The sequence below is a fragment of the Filobasidium floriforme genome, assembly GCF_021052385.1.
Source record: "Filobasidium floriforme strain CBS 6241 chromosome Unknown HD553scaffold_21, whole genome shotgun sequence".
NCBI classification, from domain to species: domain Eukaryota; kingdom Fungi; phylum Basidiomycota; class Tremellomycetes; order Filobasidiales; family Filobasidiaceae; genus Filobasidium; species Filobasidium floriforme.
Window position 1 is genome coordinate 39,619 of NW_025763642.1, and position 24,430 is coordinate 64,048.

The 24,430-nt window shown below is 53.1% G+C and overlaps 11 protein-coding genes across 11 annotated transcripts; 5 read left to right on the top strand and 6 right to left on the bottom strand.

Annotated features, from left to right (window-relative positions):
* The first annotated feature begins 155 nt into the window (after positions 1 to 155).
* HD553DRAFT_316807 (putative Serine/threonine-protein kinase) lies at positions 156 to 3,747 on the top strand. The gene is made up of 9 exons (XM_046180670.1): positions 156 to 667; positions 726 to 945; positions 1,009 to 1,300; positions 1,361 to 1,576; positions 1,643 to 1,851; positions 1,920 to 2,959; positions 3,035 to 3,283; positions 3,347 to 3,478; positions 3,539 to 3,747. The coding sequence occupies exons 1-9, from the start codon at positions 517 to 519 to the stop codon at positions 3,595 to 3,597; spliced, it is 2,568 nt and encodes an 855-aa protein (XP_046033992.1). The 5' UTR covers positions 156 to 516; the 3' UTR covers positions 3,598 to 3,747.
* HD553DRAFT_316809 (uncharacterized protein) lies at positions 3,748 to 6,492 on the bottom strand. Its single transcript, XM_046180671.1, has 5 exons — positions 6,030 to 6,492; positions 5,782 to 5,947; positions 5,329 to 5,712; positions 4,688 to 5,253; positions 3,748 to 4,620 (listed from the first exon to the last, which is right to left on the bottom strand). Exons 1-5 carry the CDS (start codon positions 6,080 to 6,082, stop codon positions 3,894 to 3,896), a joined length of 1,896 nt encoding a protein of 631 aa, XP_046033993.1. The 5' UTR covers positions 6,083 to 6,492; the 3' UTR covers positions 3,748 to 3,893.
* Positions 6,493 to 6,939: 447 nt separating this feature from the next.
* Positions 6,940 to 8,595, bottom strand: HD553DRAFT_276180 (putative pseudouridylate synthase; the record flags this gene model as incomplete). Its single annotated transcript, XM_046177943.1, has 2 exons — positions 6,940 to 8,067; positions 8,182 to 8,595. 2 exons carry the CDS (start codon positions 8,593 to 8,595, stop codon positions 6,940 to 6,942), a joined length of 1,542 nt encoding a protein of 513 aa, XP_046033994.1.
* On the bottom strand, positions 8,281 to 11,094 carry HD553DRAFT_111867 (beta-lactamase-like protein). Its single transcript, XM_046176432.1, has 7 exons — positions 10,784 to 11,094; positions 10,696 to 10,711; positions 10,571 to 10,636; positions 9,898 to 10,503; positions 9,306 to 9,843; positions 8,766 to 9,247; positions 8,281 to 8,688 (listed from the first exon to the last, which is right to left on the bottom strand). Exons 1-7 carry the CDS (start codon positions 10,907 to 10,909, stop codon positions 8,606 to 8,608), a joined length of 1,917 nt encoding a protein of 638 aa, XP_046033995.1. The 5' UTR covers positions 10,910 to 11,094; the 3' UTR covers positions 8,281 to 8,605.
* A 188-nt stretch (positions 11,095 to 11,282) lies between these two features.
* HD553DRAFT_316812 (WD40-repeat-containing domain protein) lies at positions 11,283 to 13,407 on the top strand. The gene is made up of 8 exons (XM_046180672.1): positions 11,283 to 11,646; positions 11,713 to 11,775; positions 11,829 to 12,021; positions 12,078 to 12,160; positions 12,238 to 12,350; positions 12,418 to 12,569; positions 12,633 to 12,897; positions 12,967 to 13,407. Exons 1-8 carry the CDS (start codon positions 11,465 to 11,467, stop codon positions 13,191 to 13,193), a joined length of 1,278 nt encoding a protein of 425 aa, XP_046033996.1. The 5' UTR covers positions 11,283 to 11,464; the 3' UTR covers positions 13,194 to 13,407.
* Positions 13,408 to 13,478: 71 nt separating this feature from the next.
* On the top strand, positions 13,479 to 15,993 carry HD553DRAFT_316815 (putative small nuclear ribonucleoprotein). Its single transcript, XM_046180673.1, has 9 exons — positions 13,479 to 13,744; positions 13,807 to 14,093; positions 14,160 to 14,644; positions 14,705 to 14,830; positions 14,891 to 14,988; positions 15,057 to 15,124; positions 15,190 to 15,315; positions 15,380 to 15,534; positions 15,611 to 15,993. Exons 1-9 carry the CDS (start codon positions 13,531 to 13,533, stop codon positions 15,852 to 15,854), a joined length of 1,803 nt encoding a protein of 600 aa, XP_046033997.1. The 5' UTR covers positions 13,479 to 13,530; the 3' UTR covers positions 15,855 to 15,993.
* Positions 15,994 to 17,419, bottom strand: HD553DRAFT_316819 (signal transducer). Its single transcript, XM_046180674.1, has 5 exons — positions 16,997 to 17,419; positions 16,768 to 16,920; positions 16,592 to 16,692; positions 16,481 to 16,517; positions 15,994 to 16,407 (listed from the first exon to the last, which is right to left on the bottom strand). Exons 1-5 carry the CDS (start codon positions 17,055 to 17,057, stop codon positions 16,121 to 16,123), a joined length of 639 nt encoding a protein of 212 aa, XP_046033998.1. The 5' UTR covers positions 17,058 to 17,419; the 3' UTR covers positions 15,994 to 16,120.
* Positions 17,420 to 17,475: 56 nt separating this feature from the next.
* Positions 17,476 to 19,519, top strand: HD553DRAFT_316823 (thiolase). Its single transcript, XM_046180675.1, has 7 exons — positions 17,476 to 17,824; positions 17,921 to 18,159; positions 18,234 to 18,377; positions 18,445 to 18,899; positions 18,976 to 19,190; positions 19,254 to 19,343; positions 19,416 to 19,519. Exons 1-7 carry the CDS (start codon positions 17,741 to 17,743, stop codon positions 19,452 to 19,454), a joined length of 1,266 nt encoding a protein of 421 aa, XP_046033999.1. The 5' UTR covers positions 17,476 to 17,740; the 3' UTR covers positions 19,455 to 19,519.
* On the bottom strand, positions 19,520 to 21,791 carry HD553DRAFT_316824 (uncharacterized protein). Its single transcript, XM_046180676.1, has 10 exons — positions 21,296 to 21,791; positions 21,154 to 21,226; positions 20,980 to 21,086; positions 20,827 to 20,913; positions 20,608 to 20,763; positions 20,465 to 20,542; positions 20,349 to 20,409; positions 20,168 to 20,293; positions 19,801 to 20,091; positions 19,520 to 19,733 (listed from the first exon to the last, which is right to left on the bottom strand). Exons 1-10 carry the CDS (start codon positions 21,689 to 21,691, stop codon positions 19,579 to 19,581), a joined length of 1,530 nt encoding a protein of 509 aa, XP_046034000.1. The 5' UTR covers positions 21,692 to 21,791; the 3' UTR covers positions 19,520 to 19,578.
* Positions 21,792 to 22,070: 279 nt separating this feature from the next.
* HD553DRAFT_344753 (uncharacterized protein) lies at positions 22,071 to 22,489 on the top strand (the record flags this gene model as incomplete). The annotated part of the gene is made up of 3 exons (XM_046183025.1): positions 22,071 to 22,164; positions 22,233 to 22,308; positions 22,387 to 22,489. The coding sequence occupies 3 exons, from the start codon at positions 22,071 to 22,073 to the stop codon at positions 22,487 to 22,489; spliced, it is 273 nt and encodes a 90-aa protein (XP_046034001.1).
* Positions 22,490 to 22,828: 339 nt separating this feature from the next.
* On the bottom strand, positions 22,829 to 24,303 carry HD553DRAFT_276288 (WD40 repeat-like protein; the record flags this gene model as incomplete). Its single annotated transcript, XM_046177951.1, has 6 exons — positions 22,829 to 22,885; positions 22,955 to 23,039; positions 23,110 to 23,324; positions 23,399 to 23,640; positions 23,726 to 23,947; positions 24,042 to 24,303. The coding sequence occupies 6 exons, from the start codon at positions 24,301 to 24,303 to the stop codon at positions 22,829 to 22,831; spliced, it is 1,083 nt and encodes a 360-aa protein (XP_046034002.1).
* Between the last annotated feature and the right edge of the window lie 127 nt (positions 24,304 to 24,430).

Genomic DNA, 24,430 nt, shown 5'->3' on the forward strand with positions numbered 1-24,430 from the left:
CATAATGTATATGCGATCTATTCCCCCCGTCATCAGGTTCTGATCGGAATGATTGCCCAAGGCACGGGACGGAACCTTCGGTGCCTGATATGAGCGAGGCGCGCTCGAGGCAACAACAAACAAACCGGGCGACGTAAGGTTCGTATCCTGCCTGGACATCCAGTCACCAATAGCCAGTAGGCCAGTATACGAGTCTGTCTAGACATGCCATCTGCGAGGATCATCTTCGCGCTACACTTCTGAACGTATCGACTCTTCTGCTTTGTCTGTTACTATCGCTACATTCCCTTCCTATAAACCCTACAGATACGACTTCGACTACCTGTGCCGCGCCGCACCCTCACGCTCTCTTACACAATAACCACGACGTCCTCTTCCAGCCAGACGGGAGTCGATCACTCTTCTTACGGGGCCGACAATACTTTTTTTGCGCTGCACAACACCGAGTCTTTGCAGGAGATATCCACAACCACACCCAATCAGGGAACAGTTTGCGTAACAAGTCATCTGCTTGACATGAGCTCCGCCGACTATGCTTCAGCCAAGGGGGGCCGTGGAGAAAACCGGGCGCACCGTTCCAAATCCACCAAACAGGGAGAGACGAAGGAAGAATCAAAGATGATTGGGCAATGGAGAATCGGAAGAACGATAGGAAAAGGCAGCTCAGGTACGTGACAATAGGATAGATAGCGAGGCATCCACTAAGAACATTTGCGCATGTCTAGGCCGGGTCAAAATTGCAAAGCATGCCATCACTGGCAAGTATGCGGCTATCAAGATTGTACCAAAAGGTCTCATCCTCAACTCTAGGATGTCGGTCTCCGAAGCTGGTGCTCGTGCGGATAAAATACTACTCGGCATTGAGCGGGAGATCGTTATAATGAAATTGATCGATCACCCTAACGTTCTGAACCTATACGACGTGTGGGAGACAACCGGGGAGCTGTAAGTCCTTTCGAGGACGGCGACGATCGGTCGCATCATTGATCTTCTTTACCACTACCATAGGTTCCTCATCATGGAATACGTTCCGGGAGGCGAGCTATTCGATTACCTCGTCAAGCGAGGGAGATTACCCGAAGGCGAAGCCCTTCATTATTTCCAGCAGATCGTTCACGCGGTTGATTACTGTCATCGGTTCAACATCTGCCATCGCGATCTGAAACCGGAAAATCTGCTTCTCGACAAGGACAAGAATATCAAGGTGGCAGACTTTGGCATGGCAGCGTGGCAGGCTGGAGAACGGATGCTTGAAACTTCGTGTGGCAGTCCGCATTACGCCAGTCCGGAGATTGTAGCAGTAAGTGGGCAGTCCTCTGATCGACCGTATTTTGTGTTCTGAGTCCCTTGGCCGGAGTAGGGGAAAGCATATCATGGTTCGGCGTCCGATATCTGGTCATGCGGCATCATCTTGTTCGCCCTCATCACCGGACGACTACCATTCGACGACGACAACATTCGCGTATTATTGCTCAAGGTGAAGACTGGAATCTTTGAGATGCCAAAGGAAGTGCAAGGTCCTGTGCGGGATCTCCTCTATAGAATGTTGGAAAAGGATCCTCAGCGTCGTATCACCGTACGTATCGACTGATGGCGCGAGGAGCGCTCGAAGGCAAGGTTCTGATTCTTATCATGGCAATAGATGCCGGAAATCTTGGTCCACCCGTTCTTCATTTCTGCACCGTCCAATAACATCCCCGGTCGGCCTCTCGTACCTCCACCCACACTGGACGAAGTGGAAAGGCCTGTCGATTCAGCTGCGGAAATCGATCCTGACATTATGGGAAATCTGAAAACACTTTGGCATGGCGCCGCCGACGAAGAAATCATTGCTGCTCTTTTGTGCAAAGAGTTCGTGTTATGCACTTGACGATACAAGGGCGGGCAAGAACTAATCCAAGGCCTGTCCCCGATCGCAGAAAAACTTGGGAAAAGGCAATCTATCATCTCTTGATCAAGTACAGAAACAAGCATCTTGAGAATTACAATGCAGAGGAGGAGCGTCCCAAGGCTCCAAATGCGCGACCGAGTACAAAAGCGCTTGTTTCTGCCGTCAGGGATCCATTGAAAGAAAATGCACACTCGAAGTCTATGATCAACAAGAGCGCTGTTACCGAGGAGCAGTCCCGGCCCCAAGCGCCCACGCCCACGAAAGCTCAAGGGACTCAGAGGGAGGAATATATGGGTCCTACAGTTCAAGAACGTCTGGCCAAATTAAACTTGCGCCCGACTCCTCAAGGACCTCGGCCGCCAATGTCACCGCGCAACTCCGATCGAACATCTGCCTCACAAAGTTTACGACCTACATCTATCGTGATGGAGCCCGATCACACCTTCCGAACATCTGTCGTCGATATGCCGGGGTCCAGACGCGAGAGCATTCAGGCGCCCACGGTGGACGATACCGAAGTACAGCGCTTCTTTCAGGAAGTTGCTGAACAGCTCAACAGTCTGGGTGTGGATTCGTCAAGGGCATCGGGTTCAACGCCACAGGGTTCACCAACGCTAGAATCGGCAGCTCAATCCGGAGACTCGAGCCGCTTCGCTGATGCCGAAGAAGACGAGAGTGACATGTTCATGCCATACACACCCGTCACAGAAAACGACGCGTTCTCGGTTCACTCCTTCGTCATGGGCGCCTCGACCCAACCGTCAACCAGCGCGGAAAGGAACCCACCGGACATGGTTCGGCGTGCGAGCGTCAGGTCTAATGGAGGAGCTTCTCGGCCTCGTTCTGGCTTTTGGCCCGAGGCGCCAACGCCGGTACAACCTGAAACACACAATGTACCATTGCAATCCACCCCGATTCCTCAGAGTTCAATGCCGAGAGATGCATCCTACGTCTATGTGGAGCTCGGCGATCACCTTGAGACTTATGACTGGTCAGACAGCCGCAGCGGGCGCGGCGCTTCCTCGATCAACTCTCGCTGGAGCGAAGCAACAAAATCAGGTCGAAAAGGTTGGTTGCCAAGTCTTTGTCCGCTCTTGATCACGATTTTGCCATAATGACTCACCGTTGACGATCCTTCGGTAGCTTTATCCGTGCGCCCTGTGCCCTTTGGCCCTCGTCAACACCACAATGATGTCTCGGATAGCCCCAAACGATCATGGTTCCAGAACCTGTTCAATTTCAAGCCTAGTCCTTATACGCTGTGGTCATACGAAAGCGTCTCGATCACTGCTCGAGTACTGCAACAGCAACTTTCGCTCCTAAACGTAAGGGTAGCAAACGAAACACTGGTAGACCAGATCGTATTGCGATGCAAATTTTCTCCAGCCGACAGTGAGTTGCCCCGAATTTGAGAACGTGGACTATGGTTCTGACGCGGATGTTTTGCCAAAGCAGGAGGCGCTTCTGATCGATCCGGGAACCGGTCAATCTACTTCAAAATTGAAGTGATGAATGCAATGTCATCGTCGTCCTTCAAGACTGGAGCCAGTCTCAATTTGGTGAAAGGGGCCCATTCGGTTTTCAAAGGTCCGTCAGCTTGTCTTTCTTTACCGATCGGGCGCAAGGTTAACGACGTGTCGTGTTTAGAGCTGTGCGATTCCGTCCGTCGCAACTATCGCCTGGATAAACGAGAGAGTATCAGATGAGCCCCTCACAGTTGCGGGTATTGCTGTATGAGATTTTGCCAATCAGGTGCTGTATTTAGTGGTAGCAACATGTTGTATCCGTGCAGTTTCCGTACAAGGAGGGATCTTTTGTGTATAATACCGACATATCATTGGTCAAAGCAACGAGAAAGCCAATAATACATCATGCTGGTCGATAAGTGCAACATCTCGAGGGTGGGAAAGGGGAAGCGATACATGGGGCCGGCAGGAGATCTGCTTGATGTGGTGGGCTACATAACTTGATGCAGGGCGATCGGAAAGTGCACCGACAAAGACTACTCTTCCAAATTGGTTTCAGTCTCCTGGACCTTCTGCCTTTTGGCAAACGGCGTCTGCCCTTGTGAAGACGTGTCCGTCCTATGCTCTGATACTCGGAAGGGTTGGGACCGATCGAGGTCGTGTTCGATAGTCTGAAACAGAGGCGGCCCTTGGATGAATTGGGCGACCATTGAATGCGTTTGAGATTCATCCCAGGTCGAACGAGATCGCATAAGAGGCGATGGTCGATTCTTCCTTCGCGGTGCGTCTGGTTTCTCTGCGGTACTGGCGGCAAAGTCTAGCAGACCACCAAAAGCGCCAGGTCTGTCGTCTGAACCTGGGATTGGAGACCCCATACCCCGCATTTGCTCGTTGCGATGGCGCCCACAGGGAGATGGCGAAGTCAAAGTTATACCAGGTGGAGCCTCGGGGGTCTTGGGTCCTTCGCTCGACAACGGCGAAGAGCCAGAAACGCGGCCTCGTGGGAGGGCAAAAATTGGCGGCGGAGTCGTATTGACAGTGCTAGTCGGGCATTGAGGCAGCTGAACTAGATCGGTCGATGGGTGCTTCAGAGATGTCCAGGATTTCTCCTTGACCGACTCATCCAATGTCATGGCTGCATCGAAATCTTCGGCGGTGAAGCTTTTCCCGCGTTGCAAGAGACTGATCGGCCTGATCGTCGGACCGACAGATGAGGTCGTGATGTTGGAGTCGGCGGACCATTTCGAGGTTGTCTTGGTGGTGCTATTGAGACGTTGAGGTGAGCACATCAGTGGAAAATTGGCGACAGAACAATGCATGTCAGACTCACAAGTCTTGGCCGTCGTAGCATCCCGTCTGCGAAGTCGCTATGTGCCCCGGTATCCCCGAACGGATCATAGTACCGGGTACATCTCTCTGGCTAGCAAAGTCGAAGGACAAGCCGTCGGACATGTTCTCGGGCATAGGGCTGATTGGACCTGGATCCATCTCGGAACCAGTAAACAATGCCCGCTTCTTGATATCTAAACGCCCCTTGAATCGGTCTTCCCGCGAATCTCCAAGAGCCTCTTTTCGGGCGACTTCGTAGAGCTTCTGCCTCGTCGATGGCCAGCTATGCTTCCAAACAACACCTGAGCTGGAATGAGTCCGGCGATGTCTCCCTTTGCCAACGAAGTGACTCGCCGAGGCATCGACTTTCAGCGAAGGTGCGGATCTGGACGATGCAATGCCGCCTTGTTTTGGCGATACCGAATGGAGATCATCGATAGGTAGGGAAGTCGGAGTTGGTCGATGGAAATGGATGATTTGAGAAGTGAGTTCGTCGAGAGCCGCCGGAGGCGGCAGGGTGCCTGGAGGATACGTGGTCGATAGTGGACGCAACGGATTCAACAGGAACTAGTATGGTAAACCTGGTCAGTCATCAATCCTTTGAGCTTGTACAAAGTCGCATCACGTTAACGTTAAACTTACGCTTTCCAACGTCTCCAGCTCTCGGTCATTCCAAGGGACTTCTTCATGCGAAGCGTCCTTGTCATTCTGTCTTGTCCCTCCAGAGGGGTTCGATCCTCTACCCTTTTTCAACGTACTCAGGCCATTCAGGGTACCAAAGCTGGGGATCAGGCCCAAGCCGGATGGGTGGAGCCCAATACCAGGCGAGTTCTCCGCCATAGCCACACCCTTCGCCAAGTGTCCTTCTGCCAGTGCCGATGAGATGCCTTTCGAAGGTTGCAGGAGGGGGCTGGAGCTTGGAGTATGGCTCGAGCTCGAAGGGGAACGTTGAGAAAATGAGAAGGAGAATGGATTCGGGCCATTGGCAAATCCAGGAGTTACTGGAGTGCCAGAGCGGTGAGAGGGCTACGAGGGCGTGTTTCCCGTCAGCCGCCCCACCAAGTGACGCTGCGTCCAGGTATTACGGTGACTCACAGCTTCATCGAACACTAGAGGGGTTCCCGGTAGGGGGGTGACCGGCGTGGAAGGATCTGGGCGGAAAGCGCGATGGGAATCTAATACAATCTCGGTCGTGTCCTCGAGCCTCTCATCATCGAAATCGAATTGCTCGATAAGGATGTCTTTTCGCTCCGATGACCGACTGGGTGTACAAGCGGGTTGAAGCTCGTATTTCGTCAGCACAAAGAGTCGTCAACGACTTCGGTATCGAGACCCAGACTGACGCTGATGGTAGATTGAGGCTCGGAAGTTGCGGGCGTCGAGCACTGAGACCCATGTTGACGAAGTGCGACGCGGCGAGGTCGTCGTCGCCTAGACGATCGGATGCTGATACACACTGACGATGTGTGATGGGGAGACCGATATATAGAGGCGAGGTAGATCCTTTGCGTGGATGGCTGATGGTATGGACGAGCGATGGAGGCTTCTGTGCTGCTGTGGTTTGCGCTGCAAGATGTTTTTCGTCGAATGCAGTGTAGTCGCGGATACTGGGACCAAGTCAATGTGTGTGATGTGTGTAGTGCTTGCCCCCTGGTGCGAGGTACTAGTTTGATATTGATCGGGTATTGTACTAATATATATTATGATCTACGAAGAGTCGATAGATGTGAGAAGCAGAAGCAGGAAGAGAAGTGTCGCGGCAACTAGCACAACTAGCACAACCAGCACAACTAGTACCATACTCGCTGCTCGCATACTCGCTGCTCGTACCTGCTGCTCGTATTCCAGTGAACGCGACCGTCCAGACGCGACGACGACGACGACGAAAATGACGAACGATGGCGTAAATCAGGCACCACCATGTACACCCCCCCCTTCCCCCCGTTCCCCGAGCCGGCCAGCAACCGCGCCTCATCCGCGTGACCGAAGAAACGCACAAGCCCCTGCCGAGAGCAAAGGGAAAACACGAGGACAAACAACACGCCCCGGCCGGGGGCTTCCCCTCTGACGCGCGGGGCATCGGAATCCGCATGTAATTCATGTACTCAATTTCCGAATGACATCGGGAATCAGGGCTGGTTGCAATTGCACCTAACCGTACGACTATCTCACAAGTACCTGCAAGAACCGAAAGCACAGAACAACGAGAAAGCCGCTCCCGAGGATATATTATCTCCCCCACCCACCCCCCCCTTACTTCTCAGACGACTCGGCGAGCTTTCGAAGTCTGCGATTTTCACCCTTGCCCTCTCTCCATCGACGGTTCTGCTCTTCCACCAGATCGCCCCTCGGCCTATCTAGGAATGGGACATACTTTCGCCCAGCCTGCATCTCGCCTGCGCCCAGAGTATAGCTCGTGGCAGGCGTCTCCGCGATATTATGCTGCTCCTTCAATAGGCCCTCCGGCCTGTGTATAGCCACGGCCTCCTGGTAAAATGCCTCGATCTGACGTGCTTTTATCCGGGCGTCCTCCGCTTGAGACTTGAGTGCGTTGAGCACGGTGAGATGCCCTTCGATAGCCTCAGTCCTCGCCGGAGAGTCTTGCGGTGCCGCCTGAACAGGTCCATCGTACCCGCCGTACCTCCAGTCAACCGCGCCTGGGTCATACCCACAGCGGTAGAGTTGTAGCGGTAAAGCGGCGCCCATTACGTACAGAGGTTTTGAAGCCACAGGTGGACCATTGTCGGTTGCGTCGGCCCTGGGCGACGAGCTGCTGCTGTCCTGGTCATGCTCCTCGCGAGCCGGAGAATGGTAGCCAGTATGTAAGAGTCGCGAGACGATATCCGGCGATTCGTATCCATGCCCGACGTGGAACAGAACCGACATGATATGTCGGACTTGATGCCACAGAAAGGCAGAGCCCACCAGTTCAAAGACGAACGCGTCCTGATCGGTTCCTTCGGCGGACGTCAAGCCTTCGAAAGCAGAGAGGTCGCGGCTGTCGTCTGGCCTGACCACCGCTTTCAACACTCGCCTGCGATGGTTTTCGATCTGCTTGCTCCCGTCCACCTTGCAGAAATTCCGAAAGTCATGCTCGCCGATCAGTCTCGTCGCCGCAGCCTGCATCAGCGAGATATCCAGAGGGGGATGATCGGGTATTGGGCGTCGGGTGAAGAAATATCGATAATGTCGTGTAATGCAGGAAAACCTGGCATCGAACGGAGTGACAGAGGAATGACTCTGCTCGTGCTGATCTTGAGGAAGCGGTGACCAAGCTAGAACGCGAATCTCGGGGGGCAAAACCCTGTTCAGGATGTGGGGGTAAGAATATTCGCTCGCGGTTCGAGCACCAGATTCAGGCTGGACGATCTTCTTCTTCTTCTTGACAGCTTTCAATTGCTGACGAAGGGGCATCTTGGCAAGTGCGTCTGGCGTGAGCGGTGGAGCTATATAGTCGCCCGCGATACGCATTGCGATCCGCTCTTGAGGGGTAACCGCAAGATCGGAGGCTTTTGAGTCTGACGTTCCGTGGACTGAATCTGTCGGATCTGTCCGAGGCTCTCTAGCGGGCTGCCAATCTGCACCGATGTGCAATGGAACTCCTCCGTCCTCAGGATGTCTCTTGCTCTTAAGTCGCAAGGAAACTACTTGACCAGCACTGCTCACGCCGCGGTCGGTACGTCCACATCGAGAGAATTCGCATCCCTCCCAGCCGGATCCCGCCTCGATGAGGTGCGTCTTCTCTAACGCTTTGAGCAATTCACCCTCGACCGTAGGCAAGGGTGTAGGCATCTGTTGAATGGCCAGACCGGAATAATGCCATCCTTGGTACACGAAAAGCAGAGCTACGTGACGTGTCGGATGTCTATGGAAGGAAGAACCTCTGCTCGTCTCGAGACGCGATTCCATCCCTCTAGGTTTAGTCGTGTCGAATGTGACGCCGCTGCTTGTGGTATGGCCGCGGCCGCCCTGGATGTTGCGCTCGTCCCCTCGATGGTCCAGCTGAGACGTAAGTTTGGGCGTGTTGGCAGAATCGCCGTCAACGGCGCTTCCTCGCCCAGCAATCAGAGTAGCCTCACCTGACCCATCGATACCGGAAGCCGAGCCGCGGTTGTGATGGTTCCTCACTGCGCTGGTGCCTGTTCCTTTGTCGATATTGGCCGCCATTTGAGGCTGACCCAGCCAGACTCCCACCAGCTTACAACCAGTCGCTTTCACGAATCCCTCGGGACCTTGTTGATACCACGCAGTCTCTAATTGGGCAGCTTGGTGATTGGCTTCCTCCACAGTTTGCACTTCTGCAGGTGAAAGTTCATGAGCCGGGACGTCATAAGTCATCAAGTCGCGCGCGGCTACGGCGCGGCAAGCTTCTCGGGATGGCCTCGCCTGAGTACTACTCGTCCAAGCAGCGGTGATCTGCGTTTCAATACTAGACATAGTGATCCTTTTGGCGATCTCCGCTGGAGCGATAGGAGGAGCGGGCCTGCCGGGTGGGAGAGGATACGCGGCCATCGTCAAGGATGGGAAGGGAATATCTTCGGCATATTTAGGGCTCGGAAACCTGACCAGCCAACAAGCGATCAGTCTCAATCCGCGAGCCCGGCAAGATCAAGACGTACATGGCTGAGAAATGGTTCACAGCCAATCTCTTGGCAGAGATCTTTTGCGCAAATAGACCAGCCATCTCGGCATCGGAGTGCCCACGACTTTTGGCTCTCGTCTGAATTTTCTCCCGCGCTTCATGGAAGACTCTCAGTGCTTCCTGCTCTGCATCCTTGTCCTGGTTATCCCCGTCCGTTGCAGACCTCTTCTCGATCCGTGGATCGACCCAAGCATTGGTACATTCGTGAACCAACAAGCTCGGATCATCGACCAGGCTGAGAAAGGCATCGTTTTCAGTACCGGCACAGTCGCCCATAATGACGATTTTTCTGGGCCTAACGTCCGAGACTTTAGGAGGTGCCAAGACCTGTCCGTCTGGCAACGCGAAGGGTTCTCCTGTCTTGGTGAGTATAGAAGTAATCTGACGCGGATGTCGAAGTCGAGGGTTTGACTGTGTTATCTTGTCCATTTGGCGGCTGATCGAGGGCATGATCGCGTCAAGATCCAATTTCTCCTTGAGTGCTGGCTCGGTGACGACGTAGCCGAGACTCAAGACTGAACGGAAGAATTGGTGAGCCATGGTCGGTTATCGTTGTAATCGAAACTCACCCCTGTGCCGTATGGGTCCAGCATCGACGCGCCAGGTATCGCGATCCGATGGAGAAGAAGCAGAAGCAGAAGTATCGCCTCCCTCAGACTTGCCCGCAGCTGATCCAGTGTCCGGACTCGTTGCCTCTGCTTTGTTTATGATATCTCGCCAGCAGCCGTCATCATCGGCCTCAATGTCTTGACCAACCGCCTCTGCCTGCTGAAGATCTTCTGCTCTGCACGAGCAAGACGGACCGTTTCCGTTGTTCGCGGGCGATGTGCTTGGAACAACTCCGCCCGCCAAGCTAGCTCGATTCGGGATCAGCTCATGCACCGCATATGCGTCACCAAGTGTCAGGGCGGTGAGGTTCAACATTTGACGTAACATGAGCCGTAAACCTGGAGGTCCATAGATATGCACTTTGGCTCGTTTTCTTGTCCCCAAGGCTTGCATTGCCGAGCGACTCTCGGGGCTGGTTTGTATGCCGCTGATCAAGGAGCCAAGCAGAGGTGCCAGCCCAATCGTGTGATCCGCGTGCATGTGTGTAATGAAGATTCGTTCAATCCGGGAGATCTTCAAGTGTGAGCGCTGGACCTGCAGCTGAGTGCCTTCTGCGCAATCAAAAACTGGATGAATGAAGTCTGTCAGCCGACCAAGTATCTGCCACGTCCGGTCCTACGGATAGAGGCTTACGCCAAGAGGTTCTGTCTAAATTCAGAGACAACGATGAGCAGTTTCTTGAGGGGATCGGTCCGCCGCCTACGATCAGAGGAATTATTAATACCTCATGATAATAAAACGGTCGACTAGGCTCTTACCACTGCTTGTACCAAGCTAAAGAATCATCGCATCCAGTCAGAATCAGAGATTTCTTGCCAACGTATTCATCGCTCGAAGAAGACCTACAAAGGTGACGCTCAGGGGCGTCCTTTTCGGACTGGAAGCCTGAGCATGTCTTTCGACGGTGTCGCTGAACTCATTGCTCGGGTAGTCATGGGCAAGTAGCTTGGATGGAGCGTGTTTCGCCGACATATCCGTATATCGTTGTACCGGACGTCGACCAAGATAGGGTTGGATGAGACCGAGCCGAGCGGCCAATGTTGATCTAGAAAGGAGTATGTTTCAAGCCTTGTTCCGATGAGCAGATTCTGCTCCAATGCGTGTGGTCTACTTTTGTCCCAATGAGACAAGGTGGAGACGCACTGCAAGTCCTGATTGTACTCGTCGTCCACTTTCGAGCCAGGCGAGCACTACCTTTACTAACTAGCTAACTTACTAGCTTCGAGCTTCGATCGCGCTTGAGCTCTGGCTGGCGCGCTTTCGCTTTCGTCATCTGCGATCCGCGATCAAAGTGTCATGTCATAATAACAGTACATCACTACACGGGTACACCAGTTCAGTCAATCTGATTGATCAAAACAACCGCTAGCAGATCAGCAGAAACACGAAAACCACAGTGCACTTGCAGCGCAGCAAGATATAAGCCGCGCTCGGCCTACAAAGACCCCCTGTAAAGGGAAGGATGATCTCCCTTCAAGGCCAGGCAACTCGCAATCCGCAATCATAGCTGTTCGTTCCAAAGTCACAATGTCTTCCGGATCATGGCATGCGGGCCTCGAAATTGCCGACTCGACGCCGTTGCACGTAGCAGAGGATCTGCCAGCGCCACCTCGATATGACTTTTCCGAGCCCAGATCTTGCGAACTACATGTAGGCTCTACCTGCGTCCGGGACACACAGCAAGGTGATTTCTATAGGTTCGCGAAATGGTGCGATTGATCTCTATATCATGTTTGCATGTTGGGGTCAAGCTCATCTATCCATATCGTGAGAAGGTGCCCTGACGGATCCGCTGCCTTGGCTATAACCGAGTCGAGGGTATGCCGCGTCTTTGCAACGTAAGTCTACCGTGTCCCGCACCCATCCTTCACGCCTGACTGCTGGATCTCAGACGGAATCTTTCGTCTTTCGATACTTCAGGAATCAGCATCTCGTGGCCTGCGATATGGGAGGCCCCGCAACCGTCGGCTATATGGTCGAACGCTTGGTACCCATATGCCAGCTTGTCCAATCCGGCCACTTTCTGTTACGTTTCAGGTATAGCAGACGCTCCGGTCCGCTTAGTTGACGGCAAAACCGGCAAGGTACGTTGTGAAACGTGATCATTTGCAAAGTCTAACGAACCCTTCCTCCGCGATAGACAAGGGCGTCCTATCCCATCGTCAACCATAGCGAACGCTTCATCGCGCCGTCATCGCTCTGCTTCAACGGAGACGCATCCAGGTGTGTACGAGGTAGTCAGGCAAGCCAGATGCGTAACTCGGGTTCCTGTAGCTACAGCATCTCTTTTGCTTCTATAGGTTGTATTGCGGGTTCGATTCGGCGATCGAGGTGTTCGAGTTTAATCGTCCAGGATCGAGCGGTACACGGCTGAAAACATCTCCCACGAGGAAGAGCCGCGATGGGCAGAAGGGTAGATATCCTTCTCGACCCTGCAACGGTCAGGAAGCTTGGAAGGCTAATGATACAGCAAAAAATAGGGATGATATCTGCTCTAACATTTGCGCCTGACGGGTCAGGTACTTTTGCTGCTGGGTCCTATTCTGGCAACATCAGTATTTACAGCGAGGATTCGGGCGAAGACCGCCTGGCCGAGATTGTCATGGGAGAGCCGAGCTCCGGTATCACTCAGGTAGGATGCGAGCGATCCCACCATAAAGTAAACCCGGAAAGAGTCTGACAAGCCTTTCCTCAGCTCACGTTTCACCCAACAAACGGTTACGTGCTTTGGGCGGCATCCCGGATGTCTGATCATATAGCAGGTTATGACATGCGAAACTTGAACGGAGGGCCTTTCATCCGATTGCATCGGCCAGGGCGAACCCAGCAAAGGATGACCTTTGACGTCGATTGGGCTGGCAGATATCTTACCACCGGGGGTACTGATGGCGTGATCCGGGTGTATGACGTCGACGTCGGCGGTTCCTCTGAGGCCATATCGCAAGTCCAGGCTCATCAAGGTCAGTCGTCTACGCCACGTTCTTCTTGATTGTTAAAATTTGAGGTGCTGATTCTGTAGTCGTTCTTAGACGTTATCGGTTCCATCTCGATGCATCCTTTCGAGCCGATATGGCTCACCGCGTTTGGCTCGCGTTTAGGAACCCAGACTGGTCGCTTACATACTCGTAGCACCAACGAATCAAGTAGCGATAGTGACAGTGAACCCGGATCAACCGCATCGGACAGCTCCGCGTCGTGTCACAGCGATGCCGCACTTCGAGCACCGAGCTTGGGACTAATCCGGCTGTCGAGTTGATCTCGAGGCGACTGCCGAATTGGCACCATCCCTCCGAACACGACATAGTAGCTCGGTGCCAAGTCCTGGTGACACAATCGCTGGATCGCATAGCCTTATTAATATCGTCGTCCTCATGTGTCCGCCACCTCACTGTATGATGAACAATAATGCACCGCGCGCGGATCGATTGCCATGTTGAAGCGCGAAACCCGCGAGCCCGCGCTTAAGGCGATTGAGATTTCTTCAGATCATGCTATGCGGGGGGATTCGAAGAAGTCTTTGGGTGTCATATTATCAGATCGACCAAGCAGAATAAACCTTGATCAGCTCAGGGATTTGTGTCTAGCTGCCCAAAATGTCCGGAAACCTCACCCACATCCTCTTCGAAAATGCTTCGGGGTACTCGCTCTTCGAGGTCAACATCCAGGAGGAAGTGGCCGCTAAGAGCAAGGCTGTACAAGAAGCCGTTCTGGACTTTTCCAAGTTCAGTCGAATGGTAAAGCTCAAGAGCTTCTTGCCCTTCACCTCGGCCGCCGAGGCTTTGGCCAACGCCAACGATGTCTCCGAAGGTACGCTCGAGTCGATCGTCGGGCCCGATGTGAACCAATCTGACAGCTCTTGTTCAATCCAGGAATCGTGTCCGATCAGCTGTCTTCCCTGCTCCAGCTGCTTATTCCGTCATCCTCCAAGTCGTCGCCTCGTGTGCTACTCGGAATCGGAGAGCGAACGCTGGCGAGCTCCATCAGTCAGCAACTAAAAATTCCCTGCGACACTGGCGAGAGGACTTTGGAGCTTGTGCGAGGTGTCAGGTTGCACGCCGAGCTGTTCTTGAGCAAGGCTGGCACGGGAATGACGAAGGGAGATGTGAAAATGGCACAGCTCGGTCTGGGTCACAGTTACTCTCGAGGCAAAGTCAAGGTCAGTTTGGACAGCTTTGACCACTTCCTCGGCTAGTACTAACTCTGGCCGCACAAACATTAACAGTTCAATGTCAACCGATCCGACAACATGATTATCCAAGCAATCGCACTTGCTGACCAGCTCGACAAGGACGTCAATACCTTTTCTATGAGGATCCGTGAATGGTACTCGTGGCACTTCCCAGAATTGGTCAAGATCACCCCTTCAACACCTGGCCAGTATGCTCGTTTGGTCTTGCTCATCGGAGACAAGTCTCAACTCGACTTCAGCGAGTCCGGTCAGAGCGAGTGGATCGCCAAGATTCAGGAAATTCTCGATGACGACGAGACGAAAGCCAAGAATGTCATGGACGCTGCTAAGAGTTCGATGGGTGCCGATATCAACGAATTGGATCTCCTGAACATCAAACGCTTTGCGGAGCGTGTTGTCCAGTTGTCAGATTACAGGACCAACCTGCGACAATACTTGATCGACAAGATGCACGCTGTGGCCCCCAATCTCAGCGCACTTATTGGAGAGACGATCGGCGCCCGGCTCATCAGTCACGCGTGAGCTAAGATCTGCGGCTTTTACAAGACGACTCGTTGACAATCCGCATCTCCTTTCAGGGGTTCGCTCACCAACCTAGCCAAATATCCGGCCTCTACGGTCCAAATTCTGGGAGCGGAAAAGGCTCTCTTCCGAGCCTTGAAGACGAAAGGTAACACGCCTAAATACGGTTTGATCTACCACAGGTGAATATGGTCAAGGACAATTCATCATATAATGTATATTGATCTTCGGTTCATTTCCAGTACTTTCATTGGCCGAGCTGGTACCAAGCACAAGGGGCGAATCTCTCGATTCTTGGCCAACAAGTGTTCAATCGCTTGCAGGATCGATTGCTTTTCAGGTATGGCTCGGATAAGTACCGCAAAGCTAGTTTCCCGATGGGCTGAGTGGTTTACGATTTCCTTCCAGATAACCCAACGAACAAGTATGGTGAAGCTTTGAGAGCTCAGGTTGAAGAGCGTTTGGCATTCTACGAGGTGAGTACAGTTCGTTATATCCCGACGTCCTCATTGTTCACATCGGCGGATATGATTACCATCAGTCTGGTACTGCCGTAAGCAAGAATGCCGATGCCATCAAGAAGGCTCAGGCTGCCATCGCTCTTGATCTCGAGGGCGACGATGACGAAGATGATGACGAGAATGCTAAAGAGGACGAGGTCGCCGAGGTACGATCGCCTTTCGTTGCAAGTTCAATTAATCCTGCTCCGCACTAACCAACTTACACTGCAGGCGATCAAGCTCGTGGAGGAGGGAAAGAAGCAGGCCGCCGAGGCAAATGCTGAACAGCCTGTGGACCCCGAGCTGCAGAAGCTCGCTTCTTTGATCCCGGGTGTCAGCGCAGCTGTCGGGAGCACTCCAAACAAGAAGGAAAAGAGCAAGAAGAGGTGAGGCTTTGCGTTTCAACCCGCCGAAATCCTCACAATGGCTACGAACGCTAAGACTTTCCGACATGCCTCTCAGGAAATCGGACGTTGCCGCGCTGTCCGCAGATGCCATGGATGTCGATGTACCTGGCGATCTTTCCGCAGTGGGTGTCGAAGCCAAGGCTTCGAAGAAGTCCAAAAAGGACAAGAACAGCAAATCAGCCGGGGATGTCTCTGTGGCCGGAGACGTGAGCATGGTCGGCGACGACACAGCGACCAGCATGAAGAAGGAGAAGAAAGAGAAGAAGAGTAAAAAGGACAAGAAGCCGAAGGACGCATAACGTGTTTTGGCCCACCCTTGTAACTTTTTATCTTCCTCTCGACCCTTTCTCGTGCTCAGTATATCGTGTGTTGTTACAGCCTCATCCTCCTTTCGATGATATCTTGTACTTGTATGCAATATTCCTTGACGTGGGTGGAGCTCGGATATCAAAGGTTGCATATGGATCCTGAACGTTTCTATCAAGCAATCGGGTATCGTGAATTACATCTCGTAAAGGTGTCGTTATAGCATGAGTTCGGAAAACCGTTTGTGAGCAGTGGCCAGTCACAAAAGGACACATTTCCGCTTGCGGGCCGTCTGGCCGGTCCCTGCCGTTTTCCATGCCTCCTTGAGGACTCCCTTTCCGAGCGCCTCTCGAAGTGCAACGTCGAAAACATCTTCCACTCCGCGTCCCAATTTGGCAGAACACTCGAGATAGCGTCTTGCTCCAATCTCCCTCGCGACCTGTTCTCCCTCTGCCGGTTCGATGGGATGCTGGCCTTGCGAACCCATGAGCTGGATTTCTCGGTCATCCGAGCGGAGATCAGATTTGGTGCCGATCAACAAAATGGCTATGAGGTATCGACGGCGAGTCAGTACCCTTCTCAAAAGTCTGAAGGATTACAGAGAGGCTCGACTACCTACGGACGTTGTCCATGAAATGGCTAATTTCAGGGAACCACTGGTGCCAGGTCGACGTTTCAATATGGCGGCTCTTTCCCTCTGGCGGCGGCCACCTATCAACAAAAGACTCACCTTGTCTTGCACATTGGCCAGGCTCACACGGTGATTGATCGCAAAGACGATGATAACGACGTTCGTGTCATGATAGCTGAGCGGACGGAGCCGATCAAAATCTGGTATCCCATATTTTCGTGAAACCTGGTTTAGCTAGACCGAGCAGAATCACTACTGATGGTCCGGTGCTATACCTTCCTGGCCAGCCGTGTCCCACAACGTAAAGCTGATCGACTTTGACGGTTCGAATGGATTCGGCACCACCTTGATAGAGGTCTCGAACACGGTGGGTACATAATCGCTGGGGAAACGTCCCTCCGAATATACGGTGAGCAGGCATGTTTTACCTGAGCGGACGGTTATAGGGCTTGTTCAGCTTCTGCATACGCTCGCTGTACGTATTCTGCCAGTAACGTTACTGACCACATCCCCCGTCACCGACTGTGACGAGTTTCCTCTCCTTGTCCGGTCTCCTTGCGGTCATCTTGATGAGCTCGAGGGGCGAATGTGTCGATTGATGCGTGCTCGTCGAAGGGGGCCAAAGTTGGCTGTGCCTGACGATCGATTTCAAGACTTATACTAGCAAGACCAATATGTCCAGGTCATGTGATCCGTGTCTGGCCGTGTAGGATGGCACCGTGTTACGTGTTGGCGTGATTCACCACTGATTCAGGTGTCGGGAACGAGCTGGGATCAAGGGAATGTGGTGGTTGTTTACAATCAATGGCGAGGACGATAGTGATAGATCTAGGAGTCTGAGCTCTGATAACGTAAAGGGGCGAGGTTGCTGCTCCGGAAACTACGGAATAACCGGCCGAAAGGCGACGAGGTGCGGGTTGGGAGAGGGGGGTGGGTGGGTGGGTGAATGCAGTAGTGGGTGAATGAGTGATGAGTGAGCATGTATGTAGCCTCGCTCTCTCGAGCTACTCGCCAAGGAGGGCATGCAATTCTCAATCGTTCGATACCCTTGCCAGTATTTATTATCCATCATCGACCACGGGCAACCACAACTGGAGCCTCCACAAATCCCCCCCCCCCCCCAATAACCCGCCCGCGCGTTGCCTAGCCTCTCTCCCCCATCGTACCACCTCGCTAGGCCGACGCTTTTCGCTCACCGACTGATATATACCTCGCCCCCATCAAATCGACTCCGCACAGAGATCCGTCATGCTAGCTAGATCTGCCTTGTCCTCGACCTTGAAATCTTCCCCCATCTCGCTTCGATCAATCAGCTTGCAGACTAGAAATATGGTCAGTGAGACGTCGACGGTGGCTCGATCAAAATGGGATCGTCTTCGCTCACTTTTCCGTCCCTAATCATTGTCGTCCCTTCTAAATTGGCTACAGTCCGGTGCCGTCGCTCAACAACCTCCCGTCTACATCGTAGCCGCCTCCAGGACGCCTATTGGATCTTTCAACGGTGGACTTTCCTCGTTGCCGGCCACGCAACTCGGAAGCACCGTAGTCAAGCATGCGCTCGCCAAGATTGATCTCGACCCCAAACACGTCGACGAGGTCTTTTTCGGACAGGTCATTCAGGCCGGTACCGGTCAGAGTCCTGCCAGACAGGTTTCCATCGGAGCGGGGTGAGCACGGGATGCAGAACAGGCAGCTGCGCTGTGGCGATGAAACAGCTGAGGGTCAATCCTATCGAATTTAGCATTCCCAACACGACGGATGCTACGACCATCAACAAAGTCTGCGCGTCGGGTATGAAATCGATCATGCTCGCTGCTCAATCTCTCGCCCTCGGCACAAACTCGTGTATGGTCGCTGGTGGTATGGAGAGCATGAGCCAAGCTCCGTGAGTATTTTCGGGATGTCGTGAATGAACGCTAGAGCTGAATCTCCGCCCGGCCGCTACGACACAGTTTCTTGACCCCTCGTCACCCTCCTTCTTTCGGACACATGACGTCTTCGGACTCGCTCGTCATTGATGGTCTTTTCGACGTCTACAACAAGTGTGCCATGGGCAACTGCGCCGAGCACACCGCCGCAAAATACGACATTTCCCGTGAGGCCCAGGATGATCACGCCATTGAATCCTACAAGCGAGTCGAGAGGGCCTGGGCGGAGGGCAGGTTCGAGGCCGAGATTGCGCCTGTGACCATCAAGGGCAAGAAGGGTGACACTGTCGTCAAGGAGGACGAGGAATACAAGAAGGTCTTTTACGACAAGGTCCGAGGTCTCCGACCCGTCTTCCAGAAGGACGGCACCGTCACCGCTGCCAATGCTTCGACGTTAAACGATGGTGCTAGTGCCGTCATCCTGATGACGGAAGAGAAACTCAAAGAGACCGGTGTCAAGCCTCTGGCAAAGATTCTGGGTACGATAAAGAATATTCGCTACGAGCGTACTTGGTGAAAAGACTGAGCTGAACCTTTTGCTGTTGAATCATGCAGCCTATGCCGACGCTGCTGCCGACCCTATGGACTTCCCTACTGCTCCTACCATCGCCATTCCCAAGGCTTTGAAGCAGGCTGGTGTTTCTCAAGATGACGTCGCGCTCTTCGAACTCAACGAGGCCTTTAGCGTTGTCGTTCGCGCTGCCGAAAAGATCATGAACGTAGATCCCGCCAAGATCAACGTCAACGGCGGAGCTGTCGCCCTCGGTCACGTAAGCCTGTGGTTACCGATTTTCGCCGAGTTCATGTCTTAACCTTCCAAAATCTGCTTGCAGCCTATCGGATCTTCCGGATGCAGGATCGTCGTGTCTTTAACCCATGCGTTAAAACAGGGCGAGATTGGTGTTGCTGGTGTATGCAACGGCGTGAGTCTGGAAACACGCAACAGACCACCACTTTACAATGGCTGATCGTGTGGTGTTTGCTGTCAATGTCAGGGTGGTGCTGCTTCTGCCATGGTAATCCAGCGCTTGTGATATGTATGACCCATAAAGAAGATGGCTGTTGTTTCTTGCTATACAACAAATGACTTCAGCCGATTTCCGGCGCGTCCTCGTTCCAGACGAGCACGATCTTTTCCCCTGGTCATGAGTGAAGCGGTTATTCGGCGATTGTGGACAGGTCCGTGACCGCTCTTGCATTAGGTGTACTGTCGTCTATCGTCGATTCACGGACGATGCAAACGCGGCTCTTGTCGATGATACACAGATGATCACCGTCTGGAGACCAACGAATGTCGTGCGTCTCAAATGAACCTGCAGCAACGATATTGGATTGTGAGCGAGCTACACGTCTGTTTACCCGCGTGCAATGCAAACCAACCCAAAGGAATGGCTATAACCGCTGCGGACCCCGAGGTGCGCGAATCGGGATTGACCGATCTCTCCTCTTCCCAGTCTCCGTCCCACAAGAATACTCCGGAACCAGTACCGCGCAGGTTCTCCTCAGCAGCCAAAGTGACGACAGCGATGCACTGCAAACGAGCTGGATTCCATTTAGCCTGTCTTACAGGTTCGCTTAGGTGGAGAATCGTCTGTATCCGAATCTCCGCTGGACCTGAAGCGCTGGGATAGGGTAAGAAGTCGAAGATGTGCACGTCGTTGGGCGTGTTTTCTGGCATACCATGTGTGGATTCACATGTCAGACTCATAGCATAGTTCACGCATCGGTTCAACCTCTATCAACTCACCAGAGTGGACGAACAGGGAAGTTCCGTCTGCGTTCCATTCGAGATGCACGACGCCAATAGCTTCTTTTACTCGGCCTGCTTGACTCGACACGGTGTTCCAGGTGATTTCTCCGGTGTTTCGTGACACTTGTGAAGAAGTTGGATGAGCACCTGGCCCAGTGCCGCAGTCCATTTGACTTACATGTGATCGGCCCTTGTTCAGCAGCATCGATGTACCAATCCAGGGGTTCGGTCCATATTGTCTGTTCTGGGTCGGTTCAGCGTTCGAGTCCGACTGCTGGCAAGTCCCATGCGCACCGTATCATGTCGACGCTTGTGTCTTGCGGGATCCAGAGTGGACATACAACGCCACCCGTCGGCCTCGATAATACGTACCTGTAGGCGCGAGTCGCGAAACAGGGTCAACCCAGATCGAGCTCCAGATGGGTTACTCGCTGTACCTTGCCGTCATATCCGCCAACACCTAGCCAATTTCCTCCCGGTCCCCAGGCAAGAAGCCTTACTCCCAGTCCCGGGTCCGGTCCGATAAAGGATGGGGCCGTTGAAGAGAACGTGGTCAAGCGTGGTCCAAGTGGCGAATACACATGCAAAGAATACTAGATTCGCAGCCACTTTGTTCAGGGACGAAACCTGAACTCAAGGGAATCATCCCCACTCACCTCGAGACGATGATCCCAAACAGCTATCCATCGACCACACGGTGACCATGAGACGCCTTGCACGTCGTGCGTCGCGATGGGAAAGCTCTAGAGTCGGTATACCGGTCATTTCAGCTCAAGGTATAGATCGCTCGACCCGGGTCCAATAAGTACCCTGATCAGGTTATACTGGTCCCCAGCATCGTAGATAGCCAGCGATTCTTTTCCCTTATGTTTTTCCGCCACAGCGAAATACCGACGATCCTGGCGATAAGAGTGGCCTAACATGGAATGAGCCGGTTCGTCAGATTCCGACATACGAGCGTTTTGCGACAACCTTCGGCTTACACCCGGAAGGTGATTTGAAGCTCTCGATGTAGGATGTTGGAGCTCCAGCGATGCTGTATATCGAAAGCCGCAGCTTGAACGACGAAACAGAAAGCAGTTCAGGAATGTCCTCAGGAGAGATTGAAAGGAGAGTGCGACGTACCCGTTGCTCCGAGAAACAGAGCACCGCGGTACTGTCTGGGCTCCATTCTGATCTGACGAGTCCTTCGGATCCAGCTTGTACGATCGCTCGGGGACTCTCGGATGGATCAGCCAGTCCAAAGATCCAAGTGCACCCACTTCGCGGCGCGCATGCCATGATGTAGTTCGAGTCGGGGGACCATAAGACCTGTCTGATTTCGGACCTGGCAGCATTGGTTTCTGTTTCTGTGGGTATACGACAAGCCCAAGTCCTGACGAGTTGCATCGTTTCCGTGACCCTCACGATTACATGATCCTCGACCGCTACAGCAAAGAAGGTGGTACCGGGAGAGAACTGGCAAGAAGACGGAGATGTGTGTCGATACACATCGGTGAAAAGGTATTGTGAAACTTCCATCCTGTAGCCTACCAAAAGCCGAGGAGTTCTGACTAGCACTGCAGAGACGATCCGGATCGAGACGAGTATGAGACGTATGGCTTGCTGCAGTAGTAGTAGCTAGGCCTACTAGGTGATTGTAGACTTTGCGTCCAGGCGATTGTTTATCTTGTGCGATGGGCTTCCGATATGGCTCCCTGATTGCATCCGCTGATGTATTTTCATTCCACGTCATGTCATCCATTCATTAGTGATCAGGCTTATCAAATTAGTCGGACCTGCGTCTAAACCGCTTCACCTACGTTCGACTGCGATGAAGTCTTGTATGCATGTAGCATGCAGGGACACACCGTCTCCCTGTTCTCATAACCCTCTACCTAGCTGCCTCACCCAAGTCACAATGTCTCTCCTCGCCAACGTCCTCGGATTCAGCGCTTTCGGCTTCGCGACCCGGTGTTTCCAGCTCGGGATTCAGAAGAAGCACATGTTTGAGGGTACGCAAGATTGGCACATTCTTTATTCTCTTCCGAAACGATGGTCCGGCCTGACATCCACTCAACAGCTCCTCAGACGCACCTTGTGGCGATGGCGGCCTTTGGAGCGATCGGTTGGGGTGTCTACGAAATGGAGGGACGACAGTGAGTGTTCTGACGGCAGAGCGTGGTGTACCTCGCAAGCTCATAGCATTCCTCGCCCTTGTACCTCGGGAAACGCAGACAAATCATGATTGACCAGCGACGGACCATGCTACTCGAGACCAGGCGCAAAGAGAACGAAGAGTACGAGCGCAAGAAAGCTGAGGGAGTCGATGGACATTAAAGGGGAGGAGAGGTACTCGTGGTGAAATGGGCTGGAGCATTCTCGGCCATGGGCTTGTCGGTGTTGTATAATACGACCGTCTCCACGCACCCAAAGGGATGGACCGTCTCGATCAACAAATGATCCCTTCCTTGAACCTGTCTACTCGCTGTGCGGGGGTTTCCCGTAGTACCAGCCCGATCAGAACCGTCGCAAACGCTTCCAAGCGGTGAATGACACCAACTGAGATACGATATCGCAGAAGATGCCTCGTGGTGTTACAGTGCTGACAAGCGGTTCTACATGGACTCGCTTCTATCTTTGCCGTCGAGTCAAATCATCAGATACCCCCAAGCCCATCTAATCCTCTGGCTCGAGATCACCGTACGGTCGAGCCCGGAAATACGACTCGTCGAACTGTATATTGTTGGTTTTCAAATGGTCATGAGCAATTTCAAGCGACACTTTCGAGATGTATGTACGCACCCAATGAACCCTGACGTAACCGTCCTCTCCTCCCGACGCAAAGGCTTTCCCAGACGGGTGAACCGCGATGGTGTTGATGGGCCCGCTGCGACCATCAAATACGACTGATCAGTATCGCTTGAGCTTTGGAACGCTGGGTTGCTGTTGCGACTGACAAATGGCCCCTCACACGCCCAACCTCCTCCTCGAAGACTCTATGGTAGAACCGGGTCTCGAACTTTCCACTTCGAGCCGAAGTGGTGGTCACACTTCGTGCGTCTTGACCGCCTCCCACAATAACGTAAGGCTTCGCGGGCGTGATACAAGCACTGTTCAAAGGCGTCTCGGATGTGAAGGTCTTGATGACTTGAAGGTTTTTCGAGTCGTGGAGCTGATCAAGCGCAAAGACGATCAGAACGGTGCTCGAGGAGCTTGAGGCGGCGCAAAGCCTGCTCGTTCGCTCACCTTGGCGGTTTGATCCTTGCTCGATGTCACAAAGTAGGTACCATCAGGGGACAGCTGAAGATCAGTTACCTGACCCAAGTGGGCTTTTTCGTTGATCTCGATTTCTTCCCCAGTCTCGGCGTCAAACAGGGCAACCTTTCCGCTTTCATGTCCAGTGATAATCTCTCGACCAAGAGGAGCAAAGGCAGCGACGGTAGCTTTCGACCCGATAGGCGAGAAGTAAACCAAGGGCTCGGAATCCTCTATGAGAGTAGGGGGTCGATGCGTCCAGCGGTGAAAAGATTAGCGGGAGAAAGCGGAAAGCCAGAGCGAATTGCTGCTACGCACGTTTGGAGCAGTCACCCTCCCTGTTGATACCAAAGACCCGGATGGCTCCTTGATAACCCGATCGCTGCTCGGTCAAGCACAGGATCCTCTTGTCATCGTCGCTCCATGCGACCCTTTTGATGGCAGTGGGGAATTCCCACATCTTCAAGCACTTTCCGCTCGCGATGTCCCACAGTCTCATCTGGTTGTCGGCGGATCCGGATACCAAGAGCTTGGTTTGGGCTGTACAGGTGGCCAACACAGGACGCGCAGATATATTCAGCTTGATCTATGGGGGGAAATGTATTTTCTCGCTTGTAAAGCCTTTTACACGCACAGTCGCAGGCGATCGTCCAGATGGTTCCGTTGTGACCGTTGTATGTTCCCAACCTCTCTCCGTTGGTCGAGAACCAGGCGTTGATGACATGGTCCTTGGATGCAGTGAATAACAGATCGCCCTCCTTGTTGTACATGATCTGGGTGAGCGAACGCTCGTGTCCTGTAGCGGTATGCAAATTCAGTTGAAGATGGTCAGCCAGGAATCCTCTTGACGCCTGTAATGAATCTTGCCTTGAAGAAGGATCGGTTTCTACGGTCATAGAAGCTGTCAGTTTGACCCCTCGACTAGAATATCGGAGAGATTCGGCTACTCGCCATTTTGTCGAGATAAAGTTTTGGTTGAGATCGAACGTTGCTAGGATTTCGATTTCGCCGGGATTGACGAAG

What these genes read in the sequence shown, in the direction of transcription:
- HD553DRAFT_316824 (XM_046180676.1), bottom strand. Translation starts at nt 21,691, where the DNA reads ATGGAAGTTTCACAATACCTTTTCACCGATGTGTATCGACACACATCT. An exon ending in CTTCAAATCACCTTCCGGGT is followed by an intron (nt 21,087 to 21,153) that starts GTAAGCCGAAGG and finishes ATTCCATGTTAG; the next exon opens with GCCACTCTTATCGCCAGGAT. An exon ending in TTCCCTGTTCGTCCACTCTG is followed by an intron (nt 20,092 to 20,167) that starts GTGAGTTGATAG and finishes ATGGTATGCCAG; the next exon opens with AAAACACGCCCAACGACGTG.
- HD553DRAFT_111867 (XM_046176432.1), bottom strand. Translation starts at nt 10,909, where the DNA reads ATGTCGGCGAAACACGCTCCATCCAAGCTACTTGCCCATGACTACCCG. An exon ending in GTGAACCATTTCTCAGCCAT is followed by an intron (nt 9,248 to 9,305) that starts GTACGTCTTGAT and finishes TTGGCTGGTCAG; the next exon opens with GTTTCCGAGCCCTAAATATG. An exon ending in TTCCGGTATCGATGGGTCAG is followed by an intron (nt 8,689 to 8,765) that starts GTGAGGCTACTC and finishes CTTACGTCTCAG; the next exon opens with CTGGACCATCGAGGGGACGA.
- HD553DRAFT_316812 (XM_046180672.1), top strand. Translation starts at nt 11,465, where the DNA reads ATGTCTTCCGGATCATGGCATGCGGGCCTCGAAATTGCCGACTCGACG. An exon ending in TTCTATAGGTTCGCGAAATG is followed by an intron (nt 11,647 to 11,712) that starts GTGCGATTGATC and finishes TATCGTGAGAAG; the next exon opens with GTGCCCTGACGGATCCGCTG. An exon ending in GAGCCGCGATGGGCAGAAGG is followed by an intron (nt 12,351 to 12,417) that starts GTAGATATCCTT and finishes AGCAAAAAATAG; the next exon opens with GGATGATATCTGCTCTAACA.
- HD553DRAFT_316815 (XM_046180673.1), top strand. Translation starts at nt 13,531, where the DNA reads ATGTCCGGAAACCTCACCCACATCCTCTTCGAAAATGCTTCGGGGTAC. An exon ending in ACTCTCGAGGCAAAGTCAAG is followed by an intron (nt 14,094 to 14,159) that starts GTCAGTTTGGAC and finishes AAACATTAACAG; the next exon opens with TTCAATGTCAACCGATCCGA. An exon ending in CAGGATCGATTGCTTTTCAG is followed by an intron (nt 14,989 to 15,056) that starts GTATGGCTCGGA and finishes ATTTCCTTCCAG; the next exon opens with ATAACCCAACGAACAAGTAT.
- HD553DRAFT_316809 (XM_046180671.1), bottom strand. Translation starts at nt 6,082, where the DNA reads ATGGGTCTCAGTGCTCGACGCCCGCAACTTCCGAGCCTCAATCTACCA. An exon ending in CTCTAGTGTTCGATGAAGCT is followed by an intron (nt 5,713 to 5,781) that starts GTGAGTCACCGT and finishes ACGCCCTCGTAG; the next exon opens with CCCTCTCACCGCTCTGGCAC. An exon ending in TGCTACGACGGCCAAGACTT is followed by an intron (nt 4,621 to 4,687) that starts GTGAGTCTGACA and finishes ACGTCTCAATAG; the next exon opens with CACCACCAAGACAACCTCGA.
- HD553DRAFT_316819 (XM_046180674.1), bottom strand. Translation starts at nt 17,057, where the DNA reads ATGACCGCAAGGAGACCGGACAAGGAGAGGAAACTCGTCACAGTCGGT. An exon ending in TGGCCAATGTGCAAGACAAG is followed by an intron (nt 16,518 to 16,591) that starts GTGAGTCTTTTG and finishes ACCTGGCACCAG; the next exon opens with TGGTTCCCTGAAATTAGCCA. An exon ending in CCATTTCATGGACAACGTCC is followed by an intron (nt 16,408 to 16,480) that starts GTAGGTAGTCGA and finishes GATACCTCATAG; the next exon opens with CCATTTTGTTGATCGGCACC.
- HD553DRAFT_316823 (XM_046180675.1), top strand. Translation starts at nt 17,741, where the DNA reads ATGCTAGCTAGATCTGCCTTGTCCTCGACCTTGAAATCTTCCCCCATC. An exon ending in CAGGTTTCCATCGGAGCGGG is followed by an intron (nt 18,160 to 18,233) that starts GTGAGCACGGGA and finishes TATCGAATTTAG; the next exon opens with CATTCCCAACACGACGGATG. An exon ending in GAGCTGTCGCCCTCGGTCAC is followed by an intron (nt 19,191 to 19,253) that starts GTAAGCCTGTGG and finishes ATCTGCTTGCAG; the next exon opens with CCTATCGGATCTTCCGGATG.
- HD553DRAFT_316807 (XM_046180670.1), top strand. Translation starts at nt 517, where the DNA reads ATGAGCTCCGCCGACTATGCTTCAGCCAAGGGGGGCCGTGGAGAAAAC. An exon ending in TGGGAGACAACCGGGGAGCT is followed by an intron (nt 946 to 1,008) that starts GTAAGTCCTTTC and finishes CCACTACCATAG; the next exon opens with GTTCCTCATCATGGAATACG. An exon ending in AACAAAATCAGGTCGAAAAG is followed by an intron (nt 2,960 to 3,034) that starts GTTGGTTGCCAA and finishes ATCCTTCGGTAG; the next exon opens with CTTTATCCGTGCGCCCTGTG.